The 11,423-nt window shown below is 40.9% G+C and overlaps 1 protein-coding gene across 1 annotated transcript; it reads left to right on the top strand.

Annotated features, from left to right (window-relative positions):
* Nucleotides 1-1,080: 1,080 nt before the first annotated feature.
* On the top strand, nt 1,081-10,864 carry LOC115896177 (3-hydroxy-3-methylglutaryl-coenzyme A reductase-like; the record flags this gene model as incomplete). The annotated part of the gene is made up of 5 exons (XM_030926573.1): nt 1,081-1,192; nt 7,178-7,365; nt 8,763-8,874; nt 9,155-9,242; nt 10,776-10,864. Coding segments are annotated over exons 1-5 (514 nt in total), but the record flags the coding sequence as incomplete, so codon positions are not given.
* Nucleotides 10,865-11,423: the final 559 nt, after the last annotated feature.

Genomic DNA, 11,423 nt, shown 5'->3' with positions numbered 1-11,423 from the left:
AGGCATGTGTACAATCTGTAACTTCTGAGATATTTGGCCCTTGAGACTTGCAGCGGCATTAAAAATATGACAGCTTCTAGGCTCTTGGTACTTATATACTTTTCTCTCTCTCTCTCTCTTTTGACAAGGCTGCTAAGAAAACACTGCAGTCTTCGGGTAGTTCACCTGTTCTCTTTACTGTGCAAGGTTCATAAAGGCAGGCACCATACCTGTCATGTTTGTCACTATATCTCCCATGCCAACCACAGTGTAATCCACATAATGAGCATTTCAAAGGCACAACATTTGGTAAAGAGATATGAATGAAGGTCTTACACGGAAGCAGTGGGGAACAGTAGAACCAGCTTAAGCATTAGATCTGGGTTCAAATTCCAGTTTTACTCATTATGTGATCTACAGCAAGTTGCTTGACAAACTTTAATTTTTACTGTTTTGTAAAATGGGAATAATACCTATTATATAAGGATTATAAGAATCTATAATCATTTATTAAAACTAGGGAGTGTTTAGTGTTTTCCTGGTACTGTGTTTCAAAATATGGGCTTTAAAAATTGAGTGAAATACAATTCCTGCCCTTAATAAATTTCCACATACGATAGTAAGGCAAGTCAAAAAATATTACGGAAATTTTATGGGTTTTCAAGGTCGGCAGGGATGATGTGTTTGAGGGAATTAGAAAAGGAGGTGGTATATGAAAAAGCCCTTAAGGGATATTTAGGATCTCAACAGTTTAAATGGGTAGGCATATCCAAGGTAAACAAAGAGAACATAAGCAGGAAGGTAAAAAGGTACTGAGTGTGACTGAAAAAGGGCCAGTTACTCCTGGTTGAACTGTAAGGTTCACACAGGAAAGTACAGATACGTCAGAAATGTATGATGGGGCCATATTAGTGGTGACAGGTTCTTTCTTTAATCCAGTAGACAGTGAGAAACGCTGATTTGGGTCTATGGCATAATAGGAAGTAGTATGCCACATGCTGCGTGTGGGAGTTGTGCAGGAGAGATTGGAAAGTGCATGTGTCTAAGACTGGGAAGACCAGTTTGGAGAGGCTATTGCACTGTTTTAAGTAAGAGATAATAAAGCCCTGCACCAGGTGGGGAGCAGAAGGAACGCAGAGAAGACGCAGGAGAGGCACATTTCAGAGAGAATCCAGCATGAAATGGATGTCCCACACAAGACAGAGAGATGCAGGTAACCGGAGCCATTTACACTAACGGGTAAATCTCGGGAAACCGCTGGTTTAGGCTACCGGCCAGTTATAGGTTTGAGGTGCTCGTCGCTGCCACCTTCCCTTTTTTATACTCCTCTTTTTTTCATGGCCGCCTCCACTTCTCTCCATCTCTCCCGCGCTAGTAACTGAGCTTTCAGTCATCGACCTGACCCTGCGTTTTCCCTCACGCTCCAATTCTGCTTCCTATAACTGCCTCCCACTGTACTCTCACAGTCAGGATGACCACGGGTCAGGCCCTGGGGCTGTGGGACACTCCACCCGCCAGGTCCCCTATCGCCTTCGCCTAGGCAGCTGCCATGCTTGCGCCCCCACGGCTCTAGGGCCAATAGGCAGGCCCTACTGCTGGGACTCGAACGGCTATTGGTTGGCCGAGCCGTGGTGAGAGATGGTGCGGTGCCTGTTCTTGGCCCTGCAGAGAGCTGTGGGCGGTTGTTAAGGCGACCGTTCGTGACGTAGCGCCGTCAGGCCGAGCAGCCCCCAGGCGATTGGCTAGACAATCGAACGATCCTCTTTTATTGGTCGAAGGCTCGTCCGGCTCCACGCGTGCGTAAGGCTAGGGTTCCTTCCGCTCCGTGTCTCCGTTGACTGGAGACGGGCGGAGCACCGGTGCCGGGGTTCGGTGGCCTCTAGTGAGATCTGGAGGTGAGGCGGGTGGTGGCCAAGAAGCGGGGCCGGGGCGGCGGGGAGCTGGGCGAGATGAGTGGGAGTGGGGTTTGGGCTATTTTGGTGGCAATTCTGGAGCTTCCCTCGGCCCTGGGAAGTGGCTGCCGGCAGCTCCTGCGGACCTGGAGGGTGCTGCGGTTGCACTTTGTGGTGTGGCGGCCCGGACCCGCGGGGACTGCAAGGAATGTCCTTGAGGCCCGGCAGGCCGAGCGGCGACCGGCACCAGTGTCGGAGGAACCCAGGGTCCCGAACTGGGCTTGAGAGGCGGGCGGCGGTCTGGCCTCTTGGTGACTGCGGTCATCATCTGTGGACCCGCGGGGCGTAGCCGCGTTCATCGGCCCTGTTCAGAGTAAGCAGTGCTGGCTGCATGGTCGCGATAATCGGGGCGGAAAGGGTGTCAGGCAGGGTGACCTCGGAGACCCCTGGATTCGAGAAATACTAGGGGTCTGTGGGGCTTCTGGGTTGTCAGCTCGCAGGGCAGACGGGAGAAGCGCGGCTGCTGGATCCGGGCATTCACGCCCAGGAGCTGCTGTTCGTTCGCGCCTTTCTTTTACGTGACGGGAAAGATCTCTGTAAATGCTGCTGACTAACTTAGAGCCATAAAGAACCGTGGATTGGTGTAGATGTGTCCGGTTATTTACAGGAGAACGGCTTGAGAGGATGCGGAACCCAACGTGGGGATTCGCACAAGGACTCAAAAGATTCTTCTTTTTTTTTTTTTTTTTTTTTGATAAGGGGCGTAGTCTCTTTGGTGCTGATGTTGTTTTAGGAAAAATGTACCTTGTAGAAAGAAATATAGAAGAGTTAATTTCTGCAGTAGGAGGAGGTCGATGTACTCCATTCTTAAGTAGTCGTTTGAAATATTTCAGGATTTGAGGATATGCCTTCTTAGACATGGTCCTGCAGAGTCGTAGGAAACATTTATTTCTGGGCTATACTAAATGTGCATGATTTCGGCGTCCCACAAGGTAGAGAATGTACTTTTTGTTTACTTATGAATTTATTTTCGTCTCCATGCAATGAAAGGCATTTTGCAATTTAGAGATAATCTAGCAAAGGCCTGGACAGTACTTTGGGCATAGACTGGATTTTGCAGGCCTGCTTTGTGGTGTTCTTCCAGAACTTATGATAAACTTGGTGGTCAAGACAAATGGGAATTAGTAACATGAAGGTTAAACAAAATTGCACATAGGTTACAGCATTAACATGAAAATTGTCAGGTGTTTGGGATAAACATTTCAAGATAAGTCTGTGAGTATGCCTAGCATCCACACACTCTTTGTATTATTCCTTTATGGTCTAGTTTCTAGACCATAGATAGCCACATTATGGAATCACGTGGTCTACTTAGGTTGACCCATGTGAAATTGCCAGTATTTAAAATTCAGCTAACCTACAAAAATAGCAGTTTCGTATGATTCCATTTAATACTTACCTTTGTCAGAGAACTTTGGAGCTCTAGCTTCGTAAGTGAATGAAGAGAAGAGATATGACTTAAAAACAGCATGTAATAGAATGTGAGCTAATTGGGTATAGAATCCAGGTTTCCCGATTGCCAGTGCAAGATTTTTTTTTTTTTTTTCTTTCTTTCTGGAATACCAGCTTGAACAGCAGAATGCTAGATCCTGTTGGGATTGAAAATGACTGCCATATAAGACGCAGTTCTTGCCTTCAAAGAGACAAAATGTACACATTTAATTAATTTGAGAACACTATAAGATAGTATATAATCAAATACTGGAATGTCAATGCAGGCGGAGTGCTGAGTAGGAGGAAGTAGGATGCCGAAACATCCTTTTCTGCAGTTGGTCGTGGTAGGTGGTTTCTGTAGCAGATTGGATTGACATTTAAGCATTATCCATTCTTTTAAAGAATCTGTAAAACGTTTGCAGCATACTTTTTAGTCTGAATAAGTAAGGCATACCTTGCCTATTTGTTTTGTTTATTTAAGTGAAATTAATTTTTATTGCAGTGTTGCATAAATACTGTCAACTCAATTTGCAGGAGCTATCCTGTAGCCTGCTTGTTCCATTTGCAACTGCTGATGAAGGTGGAAGATTGGATTCTATGGCATGTAAATGCTTTGCATAATCACAGGGCAATGGGGAGGATGTTCATGAGAAATGAGATTGTTTATAATTATGGTTGCTTTTGACACACCCTTATAAGATTGCTCAGTTTGTTTCCAAATAGGTGGGGTTTTCTGTGTTTAGGGATGGCTGACAGGGTCATGTGTAATTTTTTTCCTTGAATATGCAAAGATGACTTTACACCTAGGAAAAAAGTCCCAGAATTACAATGCCACCATAAAATCTTTTGAGGGAATACATAATGTGTCTAATGTATAATTATGGGTTTATGATGTTAAACCAATTTGTTCACAAGTTAGTGTTCCTACAGGGTTGCAGCTAAGATTTTAATTCAAATGAATTAACTTTTTAATAATAATGAATCTGATTGACATAATGAGGAAAAATCTGAGCTGAAGTGTTTTTTTGCAGGGAAAGAGGGTTAGAAATAATTTTGACCTAATTTTGAAACACATAGTTAATTTACTTTCTGGAACTTCGATGCTAGTTGATCCTGTAGAACAATTGGTAGAGTTGTGTTTTAAATGTAAGAAAGAAATTGTGTGATAGAATACCATCATGAAAATCTAGCCTTTTACTTTTAGTGAGTCTTTTGGTTATAATTAAGTAGGGTTCTTATCTAAGATTTGATTAAAGATTTCCAATATTTTAAGTCCAAGTACCTGCTAATTTAATAGAAAGTATTTTGTTGCTGTTGTACATTTTCCAGGATAGTTCCAAGTTGACTGTCTCTAATCTGAAGATCTGAAATCTGAAATGCTCCAAAATCTGAAATTTCTTGAGCACCAACCTGACATTCAAAGGAAATGCTCATTGCAGCCTTTGGAATTTGGATTTTGGATTTTGGATTAGGGGTGCTAAGCTAGTAAATGTAATGCAGATATTACAAAATTCGAAAACATCCCAAATCTGAAACGCTTCTCGTCCCAAGCATTTTGAATAAGGGATACTCAACCTGTATGTAAAATGTTTCTCCTTCCCATACCCCATTAATATGTTCCCTGAATGCTCTACATTTAGCCTTAAACTAGAGGGCATGGGTTACATCCATATCTAGGTGCCTTTAAAAAAAGTCATCTTTAGGTCTGTTTCAAGATGTGTCATAAAACACATGCTACTATAGTTTAAGAATTTAAGCCAGCATTTGTTGAGCAATGCTATGTGTGAGTGCAAGGTGCTGGAGGGTAAATTGATGAATCAGACTCAGGGTGGAAGGTTGAAAAAGCATGAGTAAACACAGGCAGGTACACGCCACATTTATATTCCTTTAGGTACCTACAGCTTTTTAAAACTGTGACCCACAGTAGGAAATACATGTTAATTTAAAAGCCAGACACACACTTACGTATGTATAGTTTCTTGAAACCTAGTTTTAAGAAATAATACCTACCCATACTACCTGGCTTACCCAACAGCTATTTTTTATAATATTGTTTTCTATTTAATTTTATTTAAAAATGTTTGTTCTGGCTGGGCGCGGTGGCTCACGCCTGTAATCCCAGCACTTTGGGAGGCCGAGGCGGGCGGATCACAAGATCAGGAGATCGAGACCACGGTGAAACCCCGTCTCTACTAAAAATACAAAAGATTAGCCGGGCGCGGTGGCAGGCGCCTGTAGTCCCAGCTACCCGGGAGGCTGAGGCAGGAGAATGGCTTGAACCCAGGAGGCGGAGCTTGCAGTGAGCCGAGATCGCGCCACTGCACTCCAGCCTGGTGGACAGAGCGGGACTCCGTCTCAAAAAAAAAAAAAAAAATGTTTGTTCTTATTGATGAAATTGATGTCATGATCTAATTGATCCAGTTGTTGTGGATCAACGGTTTGAAAACTATTCAGCTAGTGGTGTAGTATGTCTGAAATGTAGAGAACATGGAGTGATGCAGTGAGAGATGACACTTGATATTTGCTTTGGTTCCTTAAAGCTACTCTTCTTTTTTTTCTGTCTTTCCCCTAACCCTTTATAAATAGATAAGTGCTTTGTTTCACTTACTTGATTGCCTTTTTATAGTCTGTCTTCAACAGATGAATCACTTTCTTAGTTATTACTAAATGTGAGATTCATTTGAATTCTTGCTAGAGTGGCAGTTAATGAGCTTACTTTTTAAGTCTTTTTGGTTGATTTTTGCAGGTTACTAATATGCTTTATCACAGGCATTAATTTTAGTGAAAGAAGTAAGACTTGCAGGTTTATTTGTGGAGACCAATGGTAATACAAGATTTTTTTCAAAATCAGAATATCAGAATTACTATTTAGCAAACAGGAAATTTAGTCATGGTAGTCACTAGATGAAAATCTTGTATATGTTCTATTGGGAATTTTTTTGAATGCTATATACAGATACTTCAGCCAGTCATCCTCTTCTACTGTTCTAGCTTTTCATTAGTTGTGAAAGTTGGGAGCTTTTCACGTCTAATGCTTTTCTACTGGTCTTCTAGCACTATTGTTGATGATTCTGCTAGAAGAAAAGCAGCCACCACAGCAAAATTCTTACCCTGTTTTATTAATGTAGAAACATCTATCAGAAAAGACTTTTTTTCTGTTGACAGCAATGTTAGGAAGGTTTTATTAAACATCCTTTTGCTAGTGACATTCTGCCATGTTTTATGGAATGAAAAAGTACAAGAGGTCCCTGCCCTTGAGGATCTTATAAACTAACATGATTTATAGCAGGACACTCAACAAGTAGATTCTTTGGTGTTTACCTTTTGTGTAATCAGAATGTAGATGATCAAGAAGATACTTAACATGCATTTCATATCTAGGTAATTAGAAAATGTGAATAGCTGTTTCTCACTTGTGTTTTCTGCTTGATTGCTCTTCTACTTGCAAGGCTCAGGTAATAAGGTTGAGCTACTTACCTGGTTTGATCTTAAATGTTTGAATTCATACAAATTTTAAGAAATGGCTGCTTTAAAGTTGGTTGCCAGTGAGTAGTAAAGGATTTATTGTTTGAGTGAAGAAGTAATAACATAGTTCTCTTAATTTTATAATTATTTTCCAGAATTATAAAGAATAGTATCAAATAGTCATATGTATAGGACACTGTGCATACAAAGCAGGGTTTATAGCATACTTTTCCTTAAAATCTTTTCCTAAAACTACAGTGAGCTGTATAGCACACTTTTCCTTAAAATCTTTTCCTAAAAATACAATGAGCTGTATACTAAGTGTTCACACTTGATATTCCTTCCAGGATCCACGGATTCTGTATCTACAATGTTGTCAAGACTTTTTCGAATGCATGGCCTCTTTGTGGCCTCCCATCCCTGGGAAGTCATAGTGGGGACAGTGACACTGACCATCTGCATGATGTCCATGAACATGTTTACTGGTAACAGTAAGATCTGTGGTTGGAATTATGAATGTCCAAAGTTTGAAGAGGTTAGTGAAGTTAATTTGATATTGACTAAAGTAAATTACATTTTCAATTTCTAAAGAGCCCTTAAGCCCTTATATGGGACCACATAATTTTTAAAAGTTATGAGTAAAACCTTTTTTTTTTTTTTTTTTTTTTGAGAGGGTGTCTCCCTCTGTCGCCCAGGCTGGAGTTCAGTGGCACGATCTGGGCTCACTGCAAGCTCCGCCTCCTGGGTTCACGCCATTCTCCTGCCTCAGCCTCCCGAGTAGCTGGGATTACAGGCGCCTGCCACCACACCCGGCTAATTTTTTGTATTTTTAATAGAGACGAGGTTTCACTGTGTTAGCCAGGATGGTCTCGATCTCCTGACCTCATGATCCACCCGCCTTGGCCTCCCAAAGTGCTGGGATTACAGGCGTGAGCCACTGCGCTCGGCCGAGTAGAATCTTTAGTATGTAGGAACTTACCTCAAATTTCTGTTTATATGGAATGCACTGGAAATACAATATTTTGCTTTCTCTTCACAAATGAGTGTAATTGACTTTATTTGAGAAATACATCTTTTATAAGTAACTAATAGTCAAAAATGAGTGTGGGCCAGGTGTAGTGACTCATGCCTGTAATCCCAACACTTTTGGCGGCCAAAGCAGGAGAATTGTTTGAGCCCAGGAGTTCAAGACCAGCCTGGGCAACCCGGGCAATAGTAAGACCCAGTCTTTAAAAAAATTAAAGGCTGGGCGCGGTGGCTCACACCTGTAATCCCAGCACTTTGGGAGGCCAAGGCAGGTGGATCACGAGGTCAGGAGATCAAGACCATCCTGGCTAACACGGTGAAACCCATGTCGCTACTAAAAAATACAAAAAGTTAGCCGTACATGGTGGCGGGCGCCTGTAATCCCAGCTACTCAAGAGGCTGAGGCAGGAGAATGGCGTGAACCAGGGAGGCGGAGCTTGCAGTAAGCCAAGATCGCACCACTGCACTCCAGCCTGGGCAACAGAGCAAGACTCCATCTCAAAAACAAAAACAAAAAACTTAAAAAATTATCTGGATGTAGTAGCATGCACCTGTAGTCCTGCTACTTTGGAGGCCATGGCAGGAGGATCCCTTGAACCTGGGAGGTTGAGGCTGCAGTGAGCTGTGATTGCAGCACTGTACTCCAGCCTGGGTAACAGCATGTAACCCTGTCTCAAAAAAAAAATTGCAGTGATGTATTGGCTTACCACAGTGGTTTGATTAAAAGTTGGATTTAATTTTTGGTATGCATGTTTGATATTTTTATTGGACTTATAGTGTGCTTACATTTATGTTCTCATGACAATATATAAATGAATTGCACATGCAAAATAAAAATTATTAGTTTTGATTTCTTATTTTAAAAGTCAGAGCTATTGGAATTTCCTTTTCTTTCTCTCCTATTAGGATGTTTTGAGCAGTGACATTATAATTCTGACAATAACACGATGCATAGCAATCCTGTATATTTACTTCCAGTTCCAGAATTTACGTCAACTTGGATCAAAATATATTTTGGGTAATAGTTTTACATGTTTAACTTCTGGTGTCATTAAATTTTTGATGTGCTGTAGAAATAAACCTGTTCATTCAAATCATGTATTTGGAAATATGTGTGTTGCTGAAAGTGTGCTGCATGCATTTAATAGTTTCCTTATTATTGGCAATTAGACATTCTGAAATTTGAGACCTTAATAATTTGGAGAAAACTAGTATTATCTCAGAATACTGTTTGAGACTGTTATTATTTGTGTAGTAAAGGATAAAGGTTTTTCAGTATTGAATTTTTGTCATTTTAGGTATTGCTGGCCTCTTCACAATTTTCTCAAGCTTTGTATTCAGTACAGTTGTCATTCACTTCTTAGACAAAGAATTGACAGGCTTGAAGTAAGTATTTAAAACCTAAATATACTTTCTGTCAACATACATTTTTAAAAACTTTTCTTCTCCATGCTGCAAAGGCACATTTTCAAAAGTTAAGAAAATAAGGGGAATTTTTTTGTATAATTTTACTATTAGCTAATTTTCATAACTAGTAACATTTTGGCATATATCCTTTTCTACTGTTTTTATACTTAAAGAAAATATCTGACATCATATATATTGTTTTATAATTTCTTTATGCATAATAATTTATCAACATCTTTCCCTGTCCCTTTTTTTTTGAGACGGAGTTTTGCTCTTGTCACCCAGTCTGGAGTGTAATGGCACGATCCTCGCTCACTGCAACCTCCACCTCCTGGGTTCAAGCAGTTCTCCTGCCTCAGCCTCCTGAGTAGCTGGGATTACAGGCACCTGCCACCATGCCCATCTAATTTTTGTATTTTTAGTAGAGACTGTTTTTCGCCATGTTGGTCAGGCTGGTCTCCAACTCCTGACCTCAAGTGATCTGTCTGCCTTGGCCTCCCAAAGTGCTAGGATTATGGACGTGAGCCATTGTGCCCGGCCTCCATGTCCTTAATGTTAAACTAAATTGTTTGTAACGGCTGTATGTATTCTCTTCTGTCTAAACATCTTGTAGTTTATTAATCATCTAATGTTGGACTGTTAGGTTATTTAATTTTTTTCATTAATAACAACTCTGTGATGAATGTTTTTGTAACTACATTTTTGTTCATATTCATAATCATTTTCTTCAGATACATTCCTAGGAGTGAGACAGTGGTTTTTTTTTTTTTTTTTTTTTTTTTTTTGAGACGGAGTCTTGCTCTGCCGCCCAGGCTGGAGTGCAGTGGCCGGCTCTCAGCTCACTGCAAGCTCCGCCTCCCGGGTTCACGCCATTCTCCTGTCTCAGCCTCCCGAGTAGCTGGGACTACAGGCGCCCGCCTCGTCGCCCGCCTAGTTTTTTGTATTTTTAGTAGAGACGGGGTTTCACCGTATTAGCCAGGATGGTCTCGATCTCCTGACCTCATGATCCGCCCGTCTCGGCCTCCCAAAGTGCTGGGATTTCAGGCTTGAGCCACCGCGCCCGGCCAAGACAGTGGTTTTACTTTTTTTTTTTTAAGAGCTTTTTAGTGCTATCATTGCCAATTTAGTTTCCAGAGAGTTTGTTTAGTTTATCCTTCCACAGGTAGTGATTAATGAAAATTTTTATATATTCCACTTTTTTTCCCTAATGGTAATCCAAGGAGGTACTTTTTACCAAGGATGATCTTTTGATACAAAATTATCAAAAGGTGTTTAAATGTAAATATACTTAAATTTTAACATTAAAAATATTTTTAACAAATATTTTGAGCAACTGTTATGTTTAGCTTTGAGGATGCCGAAGAAATATAGGGTATACCTTTTTGTCTGCAGAAAGGTACACATACTACAGGATCATACAATATAGAGGGGGAAAGTTTTTTTCTAAGAAGAATTTTTTTTAAATCATACTTTTTCTCATTAAATTTATCTGATGATTTTGTTCTTTTCCAGTGAAGCTTTGCCTTTTTTTCTCCTTCTGATTGACCTTTCCAGAGCAAGTGCATTAGCAAAGTTTGCCCTCAGTTCCAACTCACAGGTAAGTATTATATAAGATAGGAATGTGAATAGTATTCCTTTTTTCAGTTTACATTAATAGGAAGGATTAATAGAGTTTCTTCATAGTTCAAGATTTAAGAATTGCACAGAGTTTTAAGTTTAATTCTCAAGTCCCAAGACGGGTCTCCATAAGTGCCCCAGGAACAGTCCCCTCTATCTAACAACTCAATTATGATTCTGTAGCTACTGGAATTTGGAATTGCCTCCATTTTTCTTTTTGAAAGTTTTCAGAAATTATGGTAAAAATTTTTGGGTAAATAAGAGTGTTTTCCTAGTGAAACACATCAGAGAGCAGAACAGGATCTAATGGACGAGAACCCCAGGGTTGGTTGATTGATTGATTGATTTGAGATGTAGTCTCACTCTGTCGCCCAGGCTGGAGTGCAGTGGCGAGATCTTGGCTCACTGCAACCTTCTCCTCCTGGCTTCAAGGGATTCTTCTGCCTCAGCCACCCGAGTAGCTGGGATTACAGTGTGCACCACCATCCCCGGCTAATTTTTGTGTTTTTAGTAGAGACGGAGTTTTGCCATGTTGGCCGGGCT

Source organism: Rhinopithecus roxellana, unplaced genomic scaffold (assembly GCF_007565055.1).
Source record: "Rhinopithecus roxellana isolate Shanxi Qingling unplaced genomic scaffold, ASM756505v1 contig5715, whole genome shotgun sequence".
Classification (NCBI taxonomy): Eukaryota; Metazoa; Chordata; class Mammalia; order Primates; family Cercopithecidae; genus Rhinopithecus; species Rhinopithecus roxellana.
This window is presented reverse-complemented; position numbering and strand designations above follow the sequence as displayed.